This window comes from Bemisia tabaci, chromosome 6 (genome assembly GCF_918797505.1).
Source record: "Bemisia tabaci chromosome 6, PGI_BMITA_v3".
Lineage (NCBI taxonomy): Eukaryota > Metazoa > Arthropoda > Insecta > Hemiptera > Aleyrodidae > Bemisia > Bemisia tabaci.
Window position 1 is genome coordinate 21,036,812 of NC_092798.1, and position 22,208 is coordinate 21,059,019.

A 22,208-nucleotide genomic window follows, 5' to 3' on the forward strand; every position below is an offset into this window, starting at 1 on the left:
TATATCAATTAATTGCATACCCCTACGGTTTTTTCATTGAATTTATTGTAAAAATCTCTACTTTTTAGGCCTTTTCATGAAAAGTCCGTAGATTTCAGTAGGTCTGCACCAACCTTTCAAAATCCGTGCTTTTTTCAGTTAAACATAATTTTTCTGTACAGTAGACACCCAAAAAATTACTTGAACGCGAAGAAAATACAAATCTAGCTCAGAGCAAAAAGATGGTGACAGATATTTCTTCGTTTCAAGTATCAGGGGAACATCGCTCAGAAATTAAAAAGTTTGGAATGTGATTTGCAAATTTTGCAAAGAAACTTAAGTGCATGGTGCAAACAATTGCTGTTGTTTAAGCTTAGGCTATTTATGTTACCATCACTGCATATTTTTGAGAGCATACATTTTTTAATAACTAATGCACTTATTGAACTAGCTGATTTATCCCTTAACCATCACTATAATTCTAGATCTGAAAATATTACTAACGTCAAAACCTCTCTGAAAATTTCTGAGAGCAATAATAAATGATAAATATTCAGCAATTCAGTCACAACATGCTCTTCCACTAAAAATAAAACTTTTCGTCAAAAATGCTGATGCTATGTCATTCCTCAAGGATGTAAGAGAGCTCCTGGTAAGAGAGGCTGAAGTGTTGATGAATTCCTTTGAAAAAATTGTATGAACTATTGTTATTAACGATATGTTAATTATTAAAATGCTATTACATCAGTTGTAAGCTCAATGCTTTTCTTAACAAGTACCATGATTTCTTAATTATAGAAGCTTCTGGCCAATGTTGTAAAACTTAAATTAAAACTATAGCCAGTCATTATTCAGGAAAATAAGATTGTGATTAGACGCTATTCACGGAGTTGCTACAGATAACTTAACATGCCATGAACTAGCTTGGAAAAAGAAAAAACTAAGTATTGTCTTGAATACAAAATCAAAGTTTACCTGTTCAATATATGCTCCTCGTACTAATTTAGCACCAAAATAAAATTTCTGTCGCTTGGCTTGATTGAGATCAGTAACGACTTCATTGTATGCCTCTCTAAGATAACACTGATATGTATTAAATACAATTGCCTGTAAAAAAAAAAGCCAATAATTTAATTTTGACACTTAAATGAAAAAGAGGCACTGGGAGCAAAGAAACCTATAATATTACTTTCTTTCTAGAGACAAAAATTGAAAAACGTTCTTCGCCAGTTCATTGAGAGAAGCAATTCAATGTAGCTATAATTTTTATTCTCTGTTTTATATGATAAAGTGATAGAGTAACAGAGAAATGATGAAAAGGATAGAAATTAAAGCACTAATTCTCTCGAAAATTGTCTCCGGGAACCTAGAAATTTGTTTAAGCATTTTTAAATATATCCAGATAAAATTTTAGGATTTGAGTTATTCAGTATGTAGACAATTCAAAAAAAAATTATTGAAGAGTATTCAAAGACTTTTCAAAGCCGTACCATGAAGGCTGTCAGAGCTCAGAGGCAACAAAAGTTTCTCTCCACTTTAACTGAACATTCTGAAAAACTTCAGGAACCGTTCATAGATAAAAAAAAAAAAAAAAAAAACTAAGTTCTAGTGTGCTGAAGAACTAAGACTTCCAAAAATGTTCATACCTTTTCAGTGTTGTACTTCTGCATCAATTCCAATGTTAATCGAGAGATGGCTGGTTGGAAGTAAGTTTGCTCAGCATCAACCATTATGCGTACGTCTAACTCTTCAGCAGTCTAGAAAAAAGACATGGATAATTATTGTTATGAGCACAATTGTTCTGTCCGCCATTTAACAGAGAGAGAGAGAGTAATTGAGCTATGGATTAGATTTGATGATAAATCTGTAAACACCTAATTCAAATCAATCTTTTGCATCGTTAACCATAAAATATATACAAAAGGAGGGAGATAACAAACGAATTGGTCAAGTTTAAAATTTTAAAAATGTATATTCACTCACACACACTAAATGAAAAACTTTGAAAAACCTATCATCAGTTATTTACAGATGATCCCTTGCATATTTTACTCATATGACACGCACAACACCTGGAATGTATGTGTGATACTAGCACTCAACTTTTTTGAAAGATATTGATGCTTTATAGCAGATATCAGGTCTCATTAACTTACATCAGATAAAAAATATATCTTCAAAAAACTTACCCGCACTAGAGTGTTCAACCTTCGCACCATGTTGCGGAACATTTCTTCTTCCTTTTGAGAGAGCTGAGACAATAATCTGACCATGCGACCTTCTTTTAAGCTTGGAACACGGAATGTTTCACTCAAACCAAAATTTTCATCGATCAATCCACTCCAGGGGAAAAGATGGATAACTCTGTATAACATTGGAAGTATCAATAAGTACAGGTATTCAAATTCAATGATGCTAACAAGCAGTGCATTCCTCAACTTTTAATAACCTCACATTGTACTGAACAAAACGGGTGTAAAACACTTCTCAAATTAAAGGCTAGGATGTTCACACAACATCGCGGGCAATGCCATTGGAAGATATGACCAATCTTCTTTACTGTAATGTCAAATTACGAATTAGCACAGGTATAGTTTAACACTCACTACTTATTCATTCCATTTATACAATTTAGCTTGATCAGATGTGTTACTTTCCTTCATTTTTTAAACTTTTCTATTTCTATTTTTCTGTTTATAAAAAAAAGTAAAAAAACCTGTTATAATAATTTTTTTATTATTGTTTCTTATGTTTCAGCAATGACATCCGCATTTGACAACATCTGATCCAGTTGAAGAGAATTTCAACCTGAGGCTGAAGTCCCATTTTGCAACAGTGATTCTGATCTAACTTGATTCAGCAAAAGGAGTAGTTATGGAGACAAAATTAATCTTTTAATAAAGAATTTAAAACATTCAAAAGATATCACAACTGAGAAAAACTACTGATATATCTTGACCTAGAGTCTAGCAGAGCCGTTGGGTTTTCTAATGACTACAACCATCTACTATATCCTTCCTGAACAACAATAAAGACACTTGATGTAAAAACTTTCAATTTTGAGCAAAGAGTAAATCCACCTTTGGAATCATCCAACTCCACAGGTACTTTTTCGAAATTGAGTGAGGGTCTTTTTCTAATTTTCTAAAAAATAGGAAAAAGGATAAAAATTGGAGGAGTGAACTTACCCTTGAGCATCAACAACAACTTTTTCAAGGAATTTCTCCGTGTCTTGGATTCCTCTTTCTTTCAATTTCTTAATGAGGTCATCTTTGCTCAAATTCTGCCCAATCACATTACCTCTTCCTCCCATAACTTCAGTTACAAAGTTACGAGCGCGCATAATTACCTCTGACAGTTGCAACTAGAGGAAAGAAAGAAAAAGATCACTTGATTGTAAAAGGAGAATGAAGCTAGCGCTTGAAACATAAACCAAATGATAGACAACCAAAAAAATGACGAGATCAAAGGCCATCTTAATTTTGCGTGACACTGAATTTCCAGTTCCTTGGCATCTCACTCCATATTGTAATATGAGACCATCTTAAAAATGTATTCAAACGACCACCCAAGGATTTATCCAAACCACATTTACTAGTAGAACAGAAAGGAGGAGAGAGAGAGAAAAATTATGTCAAAAATGAAAAATTTAATCCATTGCTAGACTTTCCGTGTTTACGAGAAAAAAATCGCCTGACTTTTTTTTTGCGGAGTCAAACATCTAATTTTCAGCATTGTGTGTCATAAACAGTCCTCAAGGAGGACTTACAGACCTCTCTATAAGAATTTCTTATTTTTCAGCCCGATGTCTAGGATTTTTTCTTTGCCAGGATGTCTAGCAGTTTTTTTAAAAAAATTCCCTGACAAAAAAAGCCAAAAAACTGGGAAAATTTTTAAAATTCCCTGACAAATGGGGAAAATATACCTAATTTTTCGACTTGGTTGAACTGATTACATGTAAGTGAGAATGTTTTTCATGTTTTAGGAATATAATGTCATAAATAGAGCAAAATATAGTAAGGTGCCTAAACTGAAGCAAGATATTTTTGCATCATTTTTGAAATTTAAAAAACATCAGCCAAAATTCAGGTAAAAATTTTGATAGAAATTTTTGCAAGAGTATAGTTCAGGAAAACACTTTCCACAAAATTCATGATTTTCAATTTTCCTGACATTTCCCAGACATGAAAATCGCTTGCAAAATAAAATTCTCTGACATGCCGAATTTTTGCGGATTCCCTGACCTTTTCCTTGATGTTCCTGACACAATAAAAAAATTTCCTAACATTTTCCGGTTTTCCCCGTTGCTAGACACCTTGTTAGCTATGACAAAATAGGATAGGTAAACTGGGAGAGTCCAATACTAATTTTCCGGTTTTCCCCGTTGCTAGACACCTTGTTAGCTATGACAAAATAGGACAGGTAAACTGGGAGAGTCCAATAATACAGAGAGCCTTACCAGCAGCTGAGGCCTGCCAAGAGCAGTTAGTTTGATGGCTGTAATTCCTGTTCCGTATGTGGCATCTGAAAAAGAGAGAAAAATGCCTCTTAAATATTCATACACGGAAGGAAAGAAAGTTTCTGTCCATCTGAAATGTTTCTACTTATTCATTACTTGAAAATAAAATTGGAGCATTGAATGACAATAGTTATCTTTCAATATTGGTAGACTTTCGTGAAAATGTGGTAAATGTTATCACAGACAAGGCAATAGTCCTACAATTTAACGTTAAACGCACTTTACAGAGAATTAGAATCACCTTCAAGCATTTGAGGAATGTAATTGCCAGCTGATTAAATTTTAAAGAAAGAGAAAGAGGGACAAAGAGGGGAGAGGGGAGAGAGTAAACGAATTGTTAAAACTCCAATAAATAGCATAATGGTTTTACAATGACTGAAATACGCAGGAACAAACGTATATATGAGCGCAAAAGAAGATTTTATTGAAAGAGAGTTAAGACAAAAAAACACAAAAATATAAATGAGAGGGGGTGACGGAGGGAGGCTAATGAGCTATTGCATCTTCAGTCAATCTTAAAATATATTTTTTTGGCACCAGTCACTGACCCTAGCTTCTCTCATGATTAAAACACGAGAGAGGTCTGTGAAGCGGCCATAACATGCATCACAGCAATTCCATTCAGCTTTAGATAAATAAAAATAAGTACCAAAAAAAATGTACTTGCAGGAGTAAATGGCAAACAACAGTTAAAAAGAAAAATAAAAAAAAGCACTGAGATGTCATGAGTAAGAGATGATGTTGGCTAAAACGAAACGGACATTTTTTTTAAAAAGGGGGGGGAGTAAATTAAATTAACTAGATGTTCGCATTCACCAAAGAATTAAACATCATTTTCACTTGTATTTTAGTTTTTTTGTTTTCCCAAAAATTCTTGTGTTGCTTACAAAACTGCAGTGTATCTCAAGCATCACTGATTTTTTATGGTTAAATGAAAACACTTTATCTACTAACTTGCAACAGCATGGAGACAATTCTGGAACGTTTCGACATTTCGTTCGCAAGTCGCTTCATTCAAGTAGAAATACGTTCGAGCACTAGCCACTTTATACCTTCTGTCGGCAAAGTTTTTGTCCACGTGGTATTGGGGTAGAGGTGCGCCTAAAACTTCTGCAGCTGTAAACAGAAAACATAATTGAAAAATAAGAACTCCATAAAACGGAAGCACAGTATATCCTCAAACTAGAGCTGAATAGCCAGGATAATTTTTCAACTTGAACAAAAGACAAGTGAGATAAAAATAAAACGATACTCCTAAAGAATCTAATGATTAGTTTATGAAAATGATATTGGAGAAAGTACAGTTCATCTGTCAATAAATACATTTTCACTGTGATTTCTCAGCACCCACCAAAATTAATTTGGACAGAGAAGAAGTTAAGAATGAGAGAGACTTCTTAACAGCTTTGTGGAAATAAAAGTAACGTGCTCAAAATTACTTTGACTGCATTTTGCAATGACGAACTACTTTTTCTGGCTCATCCGTAGAAGCACCTTTCCGCATAGAGAAACTTGTGACACACATACTGTTTCTAAAATGAGCAAGAAATAGGAGTTCCTTATGGAAAAATGTGGTCCATTTCTCTTGCACCAAATTATGTGAAACTTACGACATCCGGATTGCTCAGTACTAATATCCATTGGTACTCTTTTCCAGAATTTTCAAAGGCTGATGAGCAGGAAAACAAGCAAAAATCTCCACAGCGGCAATGTTAGTTTTCCACCATCTCCCTTCCACAAAGGCTCAAGAACTCTGAAACAGAGCACGGTGTTGTTCTTTCCCTTGTTTCCTTACACAGCGAAAACTGAGGAAAGGGAAGGTAAGGAATCCTCAGAATAAAGAGAAGGGCAAAGAGGATATTTGCGCAATTCTTGACGGAAAAAATTTGAGTTCTTGATATCAATCTGAGATTTAGGTACTTCATCCTGCTATAAATTAATGATATATCTAAATAAACAATTTTTGAAATTAATAAAACATTATTTCTTGAATAACATACTACCTACCAATTCTTCTTGATGAATAGTTTTCTAAATTTAGGATCTTAAGACCGATGAAAATAATTTGACTAATCCTTTAAAAAAATCATTTTCCTCCACGCTCATTGTAAAATACTTCATATAAATTTTGGGGGTTAAACTGATTAAACTTCTTTCACCTTGATTTGACAGCACAATTTCTCACTCCTAAGTAAATCATTTTTTGTGCCCGAGGAACTTGGAATCAATGAGTGTTATAAAAGATATACAATCCTCACAGTCAAGCAAAGAGCGCATCTACATAATTCAACACTGTCGAAATAATTCCACCAGCACCCCCAAATAAATGTTACATACAGTCAAACATTAAGTCATACAGTCCATGGATCACTAGAGCTTTAAATAAATTTTAAACTTTTAGGCGACTTCTTTGATAAATAGATAAATGAAGGATAAAAAAGATGGAAATGATCAGCATTAAAGAGAAAGTTTACCTTCATCTGGTTTCGCTTTAACTCCACTTGAAGCTTCTTTTTTTTCAACCTCTGATAAACTGGCACTGTAAACAAAAATAAAAAGTTAGAATCACAGCAATATTCAATCCATATAATACAATATTATTACTGAAGAACTCCTGCAGGTGAAATTCAAAAGTACAATACAGCCAACTAAGGCTCGCTTTCAAAAATTGTCATCCACTGAGAGTATGCCAAATTATTATTGGTCTGAATACCTCTCCTGAGAGTTAACTAAGTTCTCAAATTTGAAGAGAGTTTGGGTACATCGTTTTGATGACTTCGTTTTGAACATGGTGTCTAGAATCCTTGATTTTTTCACTCCGTGATATTTCCCTGATTTTACTTAATTTACACGGAAAAATTCATAGATGAGAAACCAGGATAACCTCTCATCTTCCTATAAATTCAAAGGAAAAGATCTCCCAAGATAAATAAACTCAACGATTTCATCTTTTATATCGATGGCCAAAGTGCGCGAAACCATATACCTCCGTTTGCGATGTTACAGATTTCCAATCATATTTTATTTCTTCTTTGGAGAACTAGACATCGTAATTTCTTGACAACTAAAGACATATTCTGTATGAATTACAAATAGTCATAAAGATGGCGTGTTTCTCTTCGAAAAAATACAATTGAAGCGGAGGTTTTAGAAGATTGCAATTAAGATATGTGGTTTCGCATTTTGGTCATCGATATAATTTGTTGAAGCCAAATCAACTTGGCCCATCAATTTAAAAACTTTTTCATTTTGAAGTTGAGAGAAGAAGAATTTCACTTCCGAGAGGTAATTTCTTTTTCAAGAAGTCCCTTGATTTTCTTGCATATTATTCCCTTAGAGGGACATACTTCTGGTTTTTTTTTTTTTTTTTTTTTTTTAAATGAGCAGTAATACTTATGATATCTTCTTCCTTACGGGTGAGAATGCAGTGCCCGTTGGACTATGATGCCTGTTCAGTCAAAAAAACAAGGCTTATTCTGCCGTGCCAAGGAAGAAAGTCGTATGTACCAAGAGACGTTGTCAGATTGCCATCAATAAAAAGTGAATTCACTTGGAAAATTTTGGATATTTTTCTTCCAATTTTTAAGACAGTTTTTTTCGCAATTTGATCTAAAATATCTGAAAACTTCAAAGTAAAACGTGTGTGACTTTCCTCAAAAATACATATTTTATACGGGGAAATTTGGCAACTATCGAAGTTCATACGGTGTTTTTTCTCAGAACGGCGGTATTCTCCAGATGAATAGCAACTCATCAGCTAATTCTGATAAAAAAGTAGGTACTTGTAAGAACTGAGGTTGAATGGTGGAGCCTCTACGAAAAGGAGTTTTCACCTGTCGTTGAAAGGCTAGTGTAGGCAGTCTCTAACGTTAACTTACCCGTTTTAGTTTGGTGTTAAAGGTTCAGGGTGTCTACCAAAACAGGCTGGCCAAAAATCAGTACTTTTACAATACTTTTTCGAACATTTTCACGAAATTCTCGGGAAAAACATTTCCAAGAGTACGTCCTCAACAGAAAAGTTCAGTACTCTTTCAGGACCTCTATTTAAGGAAATTTAACGTTTGACTTTATTAAATTTAAATCTATATACGCAGAAAAAGTATGTAATAATTCTTACTCTACTTCTCGTTGTTCGGCCTCTTCCTGAGAGATATCCTCCTCTACAGAGTAATCGAGAATTGGTTTCACACCAAAGGACTGTAGCCTCTGCAAGGTGGGCACGATCTTGTACTGATCCTCGCCGGCCACGAAGTGACCATAAAACGTCAGTTTCATGATCTGGCAGAACAATTTCTCGCCAAACACAGCTTTCCCTAGCTTCATCAACTGCAACAAAAGAAACAAAACCCTTACATCAGAAAAGTTTGTATCAATCAAATAATACTGCACACTATTTCCGTCAAAAAAAATAATTACCTAGCTCAGTGTCAGAGGTGGTCTACCAAACCAGGCTGGCCAAAAATCAGTACTTTTACAGTACTTTTTCCGAACATTGCCAAGAATTTCCCAGGTTAAATATTTCCAAGAGTACATCCTCAACAGAAAAGTTCAGTACTCTTTTAGGACTTCTATTTGACGAGATACGAAAAATTTCGAAAACTTGAAATAATCGATCAAATTGCGACCAAAATGACGTAGACACAAAATTTCATTGGTAGGTTGAAGATTAACTGACAACACAATCGCAATCTTGCAGGCAAATGCTTCTCAGAGAATCAACGCGCAGGGGTTCAAATAAAATTCAAATTCAATTCAATCAATACTTTCCAGGCATTATCAAAAAACACGCACAGTATGAAGGAAAAATTCCGGACCTTCTTGCGGAATTTCCGCTCTTTTTCAGTACTTTCGGACCGCACTTAAAAAATCAGTACTATTTCCGGTAAGTCCGGCAGAGTGTCTACTAAAACAGGCTGGCCAAAAATCAGTACCTTTACAATACTTTTTCAGTACATTCTCAAGAAATTCAGTACCTACTATACAGAAAAATTCAGTACTTTTTCAGTACCTTCAACTGACGAAATTTCAAAAATTTAAATTTCCCGCTCAAATTGCGACAAAAATGAAAAAAATTCTGAACCTTCTACCGAAATTTCCGCACTTGTTCAGTGCTTCCGGGCCGCCCTTGAAAAATCAGTACTTTTTCCAAACTTTCCGGAAATTCCGGACTTGCAGACACCCTGGTCTGGACTAACACCCCAAAGATACCTAAAACATCGATCGAGAAGTTTGTTTTTTAAGTTCAGCCGTAAACATCGATAACGCGTAACGCGTGACACCTAGGCCGCGAAGCGGTCGGGGGGGGGGGGGGGGGCGTACCCCGTGGTCGATAGTTTGACTTGAAAACACGAATTTCAACGTTACAAGTTTTAAAATCTTCAAGCAGATTTACCTTGCTGCAGTTGAAGCAGTGTCAAATCGGTTTAAAATTGACTATAATTGGACTGCATTTTGAAATTTGGAACTTCAACTTCTGGCTCAGTTTGGAAACAACGTATGTGCCATTAGTTTCCCTATGCACATAGGTGTTCTTACAGATGAGCCAGAAATTGAGGTCCGAATTGCAAAATGTAGTCCAATTTCCCGTCTACATGAATGGAACGCACTCTAACTCATTGACAAAAGCCTGCATAGCGTCGCGGCAATGACTATAGCTTAATCCAACCGACTTAGGTCTTTTTTCTTTCTCAACTCTCAAAATAGATGAGGTCGATCAAATTGTCTTGTGCCCTTTTGTTCTCCTTGAACTGCGGCCATGCTAACTTATAGGCTTCTCTGAGCAGTAAGCCGAGGCTATGGCGGCGCTTTGAGAAAAAAGGAGAGAAAAACGAAAAAGTATCGGAAAAAAACTCTCCTGGAAATATGAATTATGCATCAGGTTCAGGTGTTCGCGGACTGGCCGAAAGCCGGCCGCTTACTGTCTGGCGAAGAGGGCAACAGACTTGTCACGGTAATGCGCCTATTCCCTATTCTGCCCTGCTCAGGAAAAACGCCGTACGAGCCTGTAGGCGTTGCCAAAATTCCTCCGATAAAATACCAATATCCGTGTAAAATTGTGAAAATTTTTTCCCAAAATGTTCAGGCAATTTTGTACGCAATTCAATCTAAAATTTCTGAAAATTTCAAGGAAAAATAGGCATAAGTTTCGTCAAAAATACATGTTTGAGCAAGAGAAATTTGGCAACCCTCGAATGTTCATACGACGTTTTTCCTTAACACGGCACTGTCGGGACGAAATTTGCCGCGGTCTTAATTACCTCTGCCGGGCGTCATTTGTTTGAAAACAGCTTAAATGATAAGCTCAAGTCCTAGAAAAAAAGAAGAGGAAAAAAAGGATAGGTTCACTATTATGGCTCGAAAATTTTCGCAACGTGTAAACAGACTCTAGCACTCCCGGGCCAGGGTTTGGAGTTTGATCAACCACAGAATACGATCAATTTTATTCACACTTTAAAATTACGTTCTTTAGAAAAAAAAAAAAAAAAAAAAAAATTAAAGTGAGTTGTCAAGGCAGGGCGTCTACCAGTTATAAAAAACCAAAATCGAGGGCTTGCGGGGACTTTAAGGGGTGTTTTTTCAAGAAAATCGGGGACTTTTTTTCCCCGAAATAGTAAGCGAAAGGGAGATAGTTAAAACGTTAAAAGACGTTTTTTTATACGACTAATTGTCCAAGTCACGATGATGAACCGATGAGAACATACGAAGCAAGCAACACTAGTTTTTTTTATTCCTGGTTATACCGCGCCGCCGCGGCTGGCGGGAAAATTTGAAAATGCTAGTATTTAGGACAATTTTTGTCATTTTTTAGGGACCTGAACAAGAAAATTGGGGACTTTCGGGGATATCGGGGACAGTCGGAGACACCCTTCCAAAATTGGGGATAATCGGGAACATTGGGGACTTTTGGTAGACACCCTGCAAGGATTACTTCAGACCAAAGAAAATCCTCAAAACTTTGGAGCACCTTGACGCAATTTTCGAATAGGGAACGAAAGTTAATGTTAAATCGTACGTAGAACACTGCAACCGTGCTGGATTCATTCTTCTCCCCGTTACATTTACGTATATATTACGACGTGCAACGTTGTATTGAGAAACATACTTACCTATACAAAAATTTTGCAATGTTCTTTTGAAAATATTTTTACACCTTCCCATGTTCAAAAATTCGTTGAAAAGTCTTGTCAAAAAGATTTTTCAACGATATCATGTACGAAATATTGCCGCAATTTTGAAAATATTTTCGAAGGATGCGCAGGGTATTTTTGAAAGATGAAAATCGATGTTTACTTTTGAAGAGGAACTGACTCGAGGGGGGGGGGGGGGGGCTTCATTGAGGAGCCTCGTGACGCGACGAATGCTTCACTTGAAATAGCCGCGGATTCATGGGCCAATCATCTAACAATGGGATTTTGGGCACCGTTGCCGAACGATGCTTGTCACGCCCGAGAAACTGGATGCTTTCCGGTGTTTTTAGGCAACGCTGTTTTGGGCGCGGGCCGACGCCGACAGTTTATTTATAGGATGTTGAGGGAAAATGACTGTAAAACATAACCACTCACATTTGGTCAAAATTCACAAATGATAACAAGCTGCTTCGGTATTTTTATTGCGTTCTTAAAGTCAACACAGGTATCAAGGTGTGTTTCTTAAAGAACTTCACGCAGACGCAATCCTGTACTCTTGATGAAGTCTCAAAATTACACTTTTGCTCGGCACCTATAAACGACCTCATGACACACCTATAACCTCCTAATTAGACGACTTTTTGCGATAAGGAGCTAAAATTTCTGACTTTTCTGTAAAAACGCTTGTGTGCATAGGGAAACTAATGCCACATGCGTTGTTTCTGAACTCAGCCAAAAATTGTAGTTCCCAATCTCAAAATGTAGTCCAATGACACTAAGTAATTACCTCACGTGATAAGGCGTCTAGCATTTGGCAAAGAAAAATTCCCTCGTAGGTTAATGAGGTCCACGAACAAAATGAAAAAAAATCCCTAATTATCAGAAATTCTCCGAAAGAAATAGGTGTAATGATATTTCTGTGAAATTCTCCGATTTTCCAGACATGAAAGTGAATTTTTGGTGGTTCCACAAAAAATTCAATGACTTTCACATTTTCCGCGAATTTTAGGGCGTTTGTCCGGGTTTTCCTAGATGTCAAAAAAATTCCCAAATTATTCGCGGTATTCTTGATTTCCTTACTTGCTAGACACCCTGATTGGAGCGGTGGTGCCCCTGATTATTTTTCATCATTATTTTGTGTCAATTTTTTCTAGGTCCACGCGAATCAGCTGCATGAGGAAAACTCCATCCCTACTAGGTTTCGCCATGAACGAAATCCCGTAGAAAATAACAAAATTGGCTCAAGCGGGCTTTATCATTGCACATTGCATGTATGAAACATTGAAACAATGGCAGTTGCGATACGGAGATTACCTCTCCATTCAAGGTTTTCGTCATTATTTTAATAAGTACGTAGAACGTAGATACAAGGTAAATGTCATGACACGCTAGGAACTGCCTCAAAAAGAATATTCTTCGTAGGTTTGAAAAATTGAGAGACCAATAAAGCGTGAATTTAATGTTTAATAGATCGTATTTGTCAGTGGTTCGATGTATCGTTCGGTTCAAACAACAGAACATAACCTCAAACAAAAATTTTAGGATTTAAGAAGGCTTTATTTTAAAAGCTAGAAATGAGGATACTCCTACCAATTTCACTCTGTACGGCCATTTTATACTCATAAGAATCAAAAATCTATCACAAAAAACCCGTTCCCTCAAAGTGATCGAATGATTTTTGAGGTTATGTTTACATGTTGAACCAATCAATATCAATACAATCTCACCTGCTTGATGTATCGAATATGATCCATACATTTAAATACTCTCCAGATTCCTCCACGACGACCCATGATTTTCGATTGATATTACAGTGAGAAAGGAGCGCTCTTTCGAATACGCTCTTACATCGAAACAATTTTGATCATTTTTAATTATATAAAATTAAAACCTAATTTCTTTTACATTTTATTTTCAATTCTTTCATGAAAAATTTGTGAAAAAGCACCCCAATTTAGTTTTCGAGGGTTTAATTATTTGATGTAAGATTCGGATATCACGCGATGGAAGTGTTACGTTACGTAACAGAGGCACGGCAGCGTGATGCGGAAGTTGCTTGAAAATACGACAACAGAGGTGGGCGTCACGCAGTCAGAACCTGACCTTTTCCCATCTTCCTATTTTTCCCGATTAACCTCATGCAGTCAACATCCCGAACAAAAAAATTCCGTTTTTTTTTTAATATTCAGCTATTCTGACGCATAGCTTAATCATACTTTTCAGCCGTCGAAATTACTATCCCTACTTTGCTACAAAAAGAAAGAAAAAGAAAAAAAAAATTGATTATCCTGTTACGATGTACGCACAAGCTGATGACGGTGTCGGTCGATAACCTGCTGCCTGCAATGCAACATCTTATAACTTTCACTCAAAATGTTTCCTTGTTTTATTTATGAGAGAAGACCATTCATCATTAGCTTTGCCAGTGAAAGTGTTTCTTTATAAATTACAAATGAAAGTAAAGTTATTTTTAATAATAAGAGAATAACGCAGGGAAGGGAGGACGCCGAGTTTTTTCTACTTTTTTGAGAAGTCCAAGTAAGTTTTCCAATGCCGATTTTATAGGGGAAAAAACAGACGGATGAGATTCTTACACACGAGTATAATGAAGGGATTTATAGACCAAATTCATTGATTATTCTGATAGTTTCCTAATTGAAGCAATTTTCTCTGGATATGCTTATTAGTCTGAGAGTTTCTTAAATTCTTATTCTTCCTGTGCAGATATTCGAACAGAGCATGATCATGTCTAACGATAAGTAGCAAAACTATCGACAGAAGACATACCGTAACCTTCTGTTTCCTATTTCCTTTACTTTTACATTAATTTGTTTAATTTTTGTAGTATAGTTCATTAGTTTGAAAAAAAAGGAGAATGCGACGAGCACTTTACGAGTGCGCGTACGTTTAGTATTTGACAAATTTCTACTGAGTAGAATGTCGACGGCTCAAATAAAAAAATGGATTGCATTTTGCAAAAAGGAACCACTAGCATTGCAATGTTGTTAAGATTGTGCAACTTCTTTTGTCTTGGAGGAAAAACTCGATTATCCATTGATAGTTTCTATATTACTCGCTAAAAACGGCAAATTTCAGACAAAAATTACCATCTAAATTTCATAGTTTTTCACGATTTCCGCAATTTTATTGCAAAAGATGAAGTTGCACGATCTTAGCATCATTGCAATGCTAGTGGTTCCTTTTTGCAAAATGCAATCCAAATGAGTGTCGCCATTCCAACGTATCAACATCTTTAATAGTGCTTCATTTTTTTTTTACGGGAAATTTCAAGAAATCGGTTTTCAAAAACTCGGTCAAAAAGATGAAAAATGAGGAAAGCTTAGCAACGTCGTAATTGGAGTTACGCATTTTCGACTATACTGCCATGCTAAGGAAGAACGCTGCATGCACATTCGAGAGTTGCTAAATCGCCCCGGATAAAACATGTGTTTATGAGAAAGGTTATGCGTATTTTTTCTTGAAATTTTCAGACATTTTAGATAAAATTGCGAACAAATTTTTCAGAAAAAGTTGAAGAAGAACATTCAAAATTTTTCCAATAAATTCGGTCTTTATTGGAGGAAATGTGGCAATGTCTGAAGGTTCATACGGCGTTCTTCCTTGGCACGGCAGTATAGCCATCTACACATCCGATGCTGTAAAACTTGCAAGATGGCGATAGTGAAAGGGTTTTGGTGGAGCCCAAAACTTGGCGAAGGCGGCATGGGAGGGACAACAGCGATGGCTGAAATTTTTCTTTCTTCCAGTCTTTAATCAGGTGGCTCGTAAATTGTCTGAGGGTCAAGGGAAATTAAAACTGGGGGCGCCATCATACCGAACAGGTGCGACAGCGGATGAGCTAATTCGCTATCGCTCTGAAATTACTGAACAATTACGCAACGAAATTACGTTCCCGCGCTTGACGATCGGTGAGCGACGATATCTGCTGAGTGCGGAGAAAATTTGAAACGTAAAAAGAGCTGCCAGGCAATGACAACGAAATAAAAGTGTTGGAGGAATGGGTAATTTTTAAAGAAAATGGTTGCGAGGACAAGAACGGTATTGCAACAGCGAAAGAGGCTTACGTGTTTGAACAAAATAAAGTCTAAGAAAGATGAAAAAAATCTAGAAAAGATGAGAGAAAAAGATGAAGGAGGTGAACTAGAGAGATAAAAAAAGATGTCGTCGAAAAGATAAAAGGGAGGAAATAATTATGGCATTACTGAAACGACTTGCTTTTAGCCAATATTTTTTTAATTTTTTAATCTATTTGTAAAATCGGCATATATTCTCGGGTTTTTTTTTTAAATGGGTTGATTTAAAAATTCAATTCTGCTAAAACAACCTAGAATTGAGCTATTGAAAACTGTACATTGAGTCGTTAGAAAACCAGAAATTTGATAAAAATTTATCGAATGAGTCGAAACAAGTTTTGAATTAGTAAAGTGGAAACAGATGGTATTGGTTTGTGACAAGTTCCACTGCATTTTATCTGCTTATACGCTGAGCCGCCGCGTCGTGAGCGAAATGCGTGATACAACAATTTCGACTCGAGGGTAGCTCAAATTGCATACCCACCAAACTGAAGGATAAGTCGGTTTCCGTCGCGCATTTTAACCCGGTTAGACTTTGGAGCTATTGAAAACTAATTCATAAGCTCGCCTCTCTCTCCCCGAAGAGTCAAGGCGAAAACTTTCGGGAAAATGAGAGCATGTGCCTGATATTAAATTTGTTCACACTTCTCATGACTCTTAAAAGTGCTTCTTTCGTACTTTGTTATTGCTGCTCGAGGGCGAATACAATTCTCAGAATTAGTTGCCGTATAGTTGACCGCTAAAAGTTTTAAAGCAGCATACTAAATTAATTGAAGGATCGAGACTTGACGAGGCCTACAGGCCCATCAAACAACATATTTTAACTGACCGACCACCAACGCAGTGAAAATAATTGGTATCTACCCTTAACGATGAACCATTTTGACATCATTTTGGCGGAAGTGCTTGTCTTTTTTAGAATAGTCTCTGCGACTAATAATGCATTCCTGCTTTGACTACGGACACTCTTATAGAATGCCTCGGATTACAATGTTTGTGACTTCAGTAGATATGTTTAGAGGCTCATATCCCATGAGGATTAGACCTAAAATATGCTATGAAAATTAGACCTAGTAAATTTGTCACTCACATGTGTTTCAAGCGTCGCACTTGACGAAATTATACTGAGCAAGTTGTTCACTGAGATCTATTGTTGGCAACGAAACTGTACGGAACTTTTTGGACGGAAAATTTCTCACGCGTTTTTAAAATTCTTAAATCGAAATGAAAAACAAATTCTACGGATAGAAAAAAATATCGTGGAAAAATTGAAAATTCCGCGCTTCAGATGATCAACAATGAAAAATCAAATATCAGGTCTAATCCTTATGGGGTCTGCGCCTTAAAATATATCTACTGACTTCCACAAAAAATTATTCTTATTCTTTGTCACTGTGTCATTACTGACCTCCTTTTTACACCTCGAATACGGTCAAAATTAGTTTTAGCTAGGAATGTTCAGGGAGAGAGCTTTTACGCTTCTGACTGAATTCTATGAACTCCAGATATTGGATTGTGACTATAGAAAAAATTTGGTCGACACTCCAATTTATGTATACTTCACCGAATGAAACCCAACCACCGTTGAATTTGAATGTTGAGTTTTCTCAAAATAGTTGCTTGCACCTCCTATTTTTGATGGGACACCATAGCAACATTCTACATGAATATGATCGCGCTCTTCCGCCGCATGATCGAAAAAGCAAGCGCCGGGTTTCTCATGTCGATTCGATGAAACACACGAGCTTTTGAACGGACGATGATCGGGAACGAAGCTTCGTGATTACTTCGTGTTTTTCCGTGCGAAACAAGAGACAAGGTTATTGCCGCTTCGCGCCAGGTCTCGACTGCGGAGACACGACATTATCGGAGTCGCGTGAGTCGCGACACCAGATATCGAGACACATACCGATAAAAATATTTGTGTTCTTGTGTTACTTTTGGTTAATAAAATAAGTGCAACACAGACCAACCCTAATTTTGTCTTGATTTTGCTAAAGTTTGCGGTGACTTTAGCGCAAAAAACAATGGAAAACCCCAGAGTCAAGCGACGGCTCGGGTTATTTTTCGATTTACTTCCCGTATTAACCAAACTTATTCCGTTTATGACGTTGCAGACTTCCGCTCATACTTTACAAATCCCTTGCAAAACTAGTCAACGTAATTTATTGAAAAATTCCTTGATTTTTCTTCGCTGCTGGCAGAATATTCTCAATAAATTTCAACCTAGGTAAAAAGCTGATTCGTTCCTGTGCGAGAAAATAAACTAGAGCGGAGATTTTGCGACACCGCAATGGAGATACGTGGTTTCGTACTTAAGCCATCGATATGCTTTGAAAACGCGTTAGTGTCATTAACCGATACTAATGGAACGAGTTGGCATCTCTCGACAGTGGCACGAGCGTGGAGTTACAGAGTGGACGGTGTCAATGTAAACCAACCTTCACACGCTATAATTCAAAATAATTGACCAAATTAGGGCTGACGATCGAGAATCGATAGCTCAAGCGATAAATGCTATCGATTGCAGGAAGGCTCGTACTTTTGTTCACGCCTTTGACAAATCTTCTTAACTATTTTTGGACGTTTGATTGGACGTTATTTCTGCCGTGCTGAGGAAAAACGCCTGTATGAACATTCGAGAGTTGTCAAATTTCCCTTGAAAAAACGTGTATTTTTGACGGCATTCTTGCACTTTTTTATTTGAAATTTTCAGAGATTTTAGAAAAATTTCGAACAAAATTGTCTGAAAATTTTGGGGGAAAATATTACAATTTTTCCAGTAAATTCGGTTTGTATCGGCGGAAACTTGGCAACGTCTGAAGGCTCATACGGCATTCTTCCTTAGCACGGCAGATTAAGCTAAAAGAAATGTAGGCGAGTGAGCTAAAACAAAAAGAACTACGTACAAATGCTCCGCAGTTTTTTTTTTATCTAATTCATCCGCATATAATTCTTTTTGGCATAAATGGTTCGATTGTTCATTAGGCGGGTCTCACTGCGAGGTATCGATCAGCCAGTGACAGCGAAACAAATGATGCGGTCTGGACTTGAGCGCATCATACTGGAAACTAAAGGAAGCTTTCAACAATGCAAGTAAAGTGCTGCAGAGCATATTACACAGAAATATGTATATTCGGAGCTGAACGATTACGGGCCGCTGAGCTGGATTCAACTTGAGGTGCAATTTGAGCCGTCTAGCTTGACGCCAGAGTTGTCATACCGCTATGAAAACGAAATTCTTCAATTTGTCACTTTTCCGGTTTATTGTTGGTGCGTTTCCAACTGCCTAAAAATAGGCTACTCAGCAAAAAATTAAAAGTCTGATAAATCAATTATTTGTTGACTTTTAGATGTTTTAATTTCATTCTTTTTCCACTAATGCATCTATTTCACTTTTTTTTCTAACACCAACTGACAGATGATAATTTAGTAACAGATAAGATTCGAGCCTGCCATGAAAAAATGTTAACACAGATTTTTTTTCTTCTCCTTACTCTTCTTTGCTTTTGTTTTGCAAAAGGTAATAGTGCGCCAAATTTACTGGAATCTCCTGTAACTTTCTGCGTACTCATACTTATAGGTACACGTTTTGACGCACACTATGTTTTTCCTTCCTTTTTTTGTCTTACTGGCGCGACTAGCACTTTCAAGGTAATGTCAATGTGCTCATTAAGAATCAATACGTTGTGCAACACGAAATTGCATCTGCAATGCTAAATTGCGCAACTAGTGCAATAAGTTATGTCAGCAATGTATTTTTGCCCGTAGAGCCCAAATTGACTAACTATTGCAAGACACGTAAGCAATTTTACCTCGACCGTCGATGCATTTACTTCATAATTATACATAATCTTAACACACGAACGGGTTCTCTTCTTTATTCAGGATAAAAGTTTGCTTACACTTTCGCACATTATATCGGCATTCAGCTTTAATCGCGATAGTTCCGCAGAAATACTTGATAATTAATAAAATACCCCTCCCCTCAGAAAAAAAAAAAAAAAAAAAAAAAAAAAAACGTGGGCGTAGAGGAGATTTAGCTAAATGTACAGAGAGGGGGGAGGGGGGGGGGGGGGGGGGGCTTCATCAGTGATGACTAGCTAACTCATAAAAGGAGGCAACGGAAACGAAGTGGAAATTTTGTGCCCTCAAAGTTAGTATACCCGGGCTTAAGAGTTATGGGCGCAGCGAGATAAATTGTCCAACAAAAATTTTAATTTTTAGTATATTTTCTTAAAAAAAAAAAAAAAAAAAAAAAAAAAAAAAACTTGGAAACGTCTAAAAAGAAAAGAGGAAAAATCCAATACCGTTGAAACTTCAAACGTTCCTCTTTCATCAAGTGAAATTACTGCTTTATGGGGACGAGAAGGCGCTTCAATTAGTAAAATCAACGACTGAGTTTTAAAAGAGGATGGTAAGGATTACACAGCACTGATCACTGGCTAGTGACACCTTATTAAGGGCGAGAGGTTCGAAATCCAAAAAAAAAAAAAAAAAAAAATTGACGAAGACGTTAAAAATCCGTAAACTTGGCGTTGCCGACCAACCGCAGAATGAACAAACACGTGAATCATTCACCAAACTACTAAAGCGATAACGACTGGAGTTCTTCTCAGCCTACGAGAACTCCTTCAAGAGCGCGGATAGGCATCGCGCTGGTCAACCCTAAGACGTTCGGTACACAAGTTGAATTCAATAGAACAAGGCGAGGGACAAGGATGTCAGACTTCTTTCAATAAGATACAGGTTACTCACAACTGCTTCTTTTCCATCGGAAAAAACGAGAGCCATCCAACAATTTGGTGAGGATTTTTGAAAAAATTATGATTGTTTTTAAAGAACTAAAGATGAAAATCTTCGACGCGGACCAACAATTGGTTAATTATTCCGTTTGGGTTGAGAAAGGATTTAATTAATGTAGATCCTTGATTATCACACGGCTTTTTGAAGAATTAAATATTTTTTTTTACTCTCCCTGGTCTTTAAAAATTCAAAGACATTGATCTGCTTTCCAGGCAGTTAGCAACTATACGGAGATTTCTCTCTTCGGTGGCGCAGCCAGAAATTTTACTAAGTTCAGAGGTGAAAAATCCAAGAAAATCTGAATAAAACAAGGACAATTTTCCATTATGAAGGGTGTTGGATTCTCCTTCGCTTATAATTAATTTCCTTCCGTTATAAATGCTCCTAGCAAGGGAGTCGTAGTGAGTTCCAAAGATTATTTTGAAGTAAGGACTACGAATGTGCATCTATCGACTGTATTTTTCAAAAAAGCGACATGCTGTTGAAATGAGGACATCGAACATCAATAAGTCGATAGCTTGTGATTTTCTTCTTCTTTATTTTATACTGATGGATCAAGATTATGATATTAATGGCCAAAGTGCGGAACTACGAATCTCCGTTGCAACTCCCTGTCATACTTCATCTTTTCCTTGGAAACCTACACTGGAAAAAAAAAACACATTGGATCTAGAGTCCAGACTCTTGAAAACATTGACAAGAAAAAGGACTCTTGATTCAATCAGATTTAAGCTTAAATCAAAAGGAAATCCGCTCAAATTAAGAGGCTTGGTTCTTGATTTAAGCTTAAATCTGATTAAATCAAGAATATTTTTTCTTGTCGATGTTTTAAGAGTCTGGACTCTAGATCCAATGTGTTTTTTTCCCAGTGTAGTTTACGTAATTTTTTGAAAAGTTCCTGCTTTTTTTTCTCCATTATCAGATTATGATATTGTGTTTTTTCAAACTATTTAGTTGACTTGTTGCTTTTCGAAAAAATAAACTGGGAGGGGAGATTTTGAAACCCTGCGATGGAGATATGCGTAGTTTCACTCTTAAGCCATGGATATTATATCAAGACTTGAACTTTGACAATTTTTCGTCCGAAAACCAATATTTTGAACTCCAACTGACACTTTTCCTCATTTTACAACACCCATATTGCAAATATCAGTCGAAGTGGTACCCTCGAAGTGGGACGGCCCTCTATAGTTTGAAGGATCCAGATCTGGGGCTCCTGTCCCGTTTCGAAGAAAAGGGTGGAGACAATAGCAAGATGCTGGAGAGTCGGGCGGTTGTAAGGGTTAGGCCGGGGAGGGCTGAAGGTCAGAGGGATAAGTTTGGCGAAAGAAGGAGGGAGGCTGGCGCGGCGTGGCGTGGTTGCGTCACATCCTGGCCCCGACCGCGCGCGCGGCCCGCGTTGATCCTTGCTCGCTCGCATCTGCCCGAACCCGCGACCGGCCGGCATCACAATGTCGGTCGTTGCCGTCTCCGGCCACGTTTCGCCAATGCCCCTATTTCTTTTGATGATTCACTATTAGGTGCTATGTAGGTAGGGTTGCCACAGAATTTAGATAATTAAAGTCCCTGGCATTTCCCTGATTTCCCTGACATATTTTTGTAAAATTCCCTGACACACTGGAAAAAAACACACTGGATCTAGAGTCCAGACTTTTAAAAACATCGACAAGAAAAAATACTCTT

General features: G+C 36.9%; 1 protein-coding gene across 3 annotated transcripts in view; it reads right to left on the minus strand.

Moving 5' to 3' along the window:
• The window catches only part of slgA (proline dehydrogenase slgA), a 52,028-nt gene that overhangs the window by 11,308 nt on the left and 18,512 nt on the right, over nt 1–22,208 (minus strand). For all 3 annotated transcript variants that reach the window (XM_019058093.2, XM_019058099.2, XM_019058085.2), the window contains exons 2-9: nt 8,616–8,824; nt 6,973–7,037; nt 5,453–5,614; nt 4,439–4,503; nt 3,168–3,343; nt 2,169–2,343; nt 1,626–1,736; nt 955–1,086 (exon numbers count right to left, since the gene is read on the minus strand). In XM_019058093.2, the coding sequence (XP_018913638.1) occupies nt 955–1,086; nt 1,626–1,736; nt 2,169–2,343; nt 3,168–3,343; nt 4,439–4,503; nt 5,453–5,614; nt 6,973–7,037; nt 8,616–8,824 (1,095 nt within the window). The remainder of the gene's footprint in view (nt 1–954; nt 1,087–1,625; nt 1,737–2,168; nt 2,344–3,167; nt 3,344–4,438; nt 4,504–5,452; nt 5,615–6,972; nt 7,038–8,615; nt 8,825–22,208) is intronic.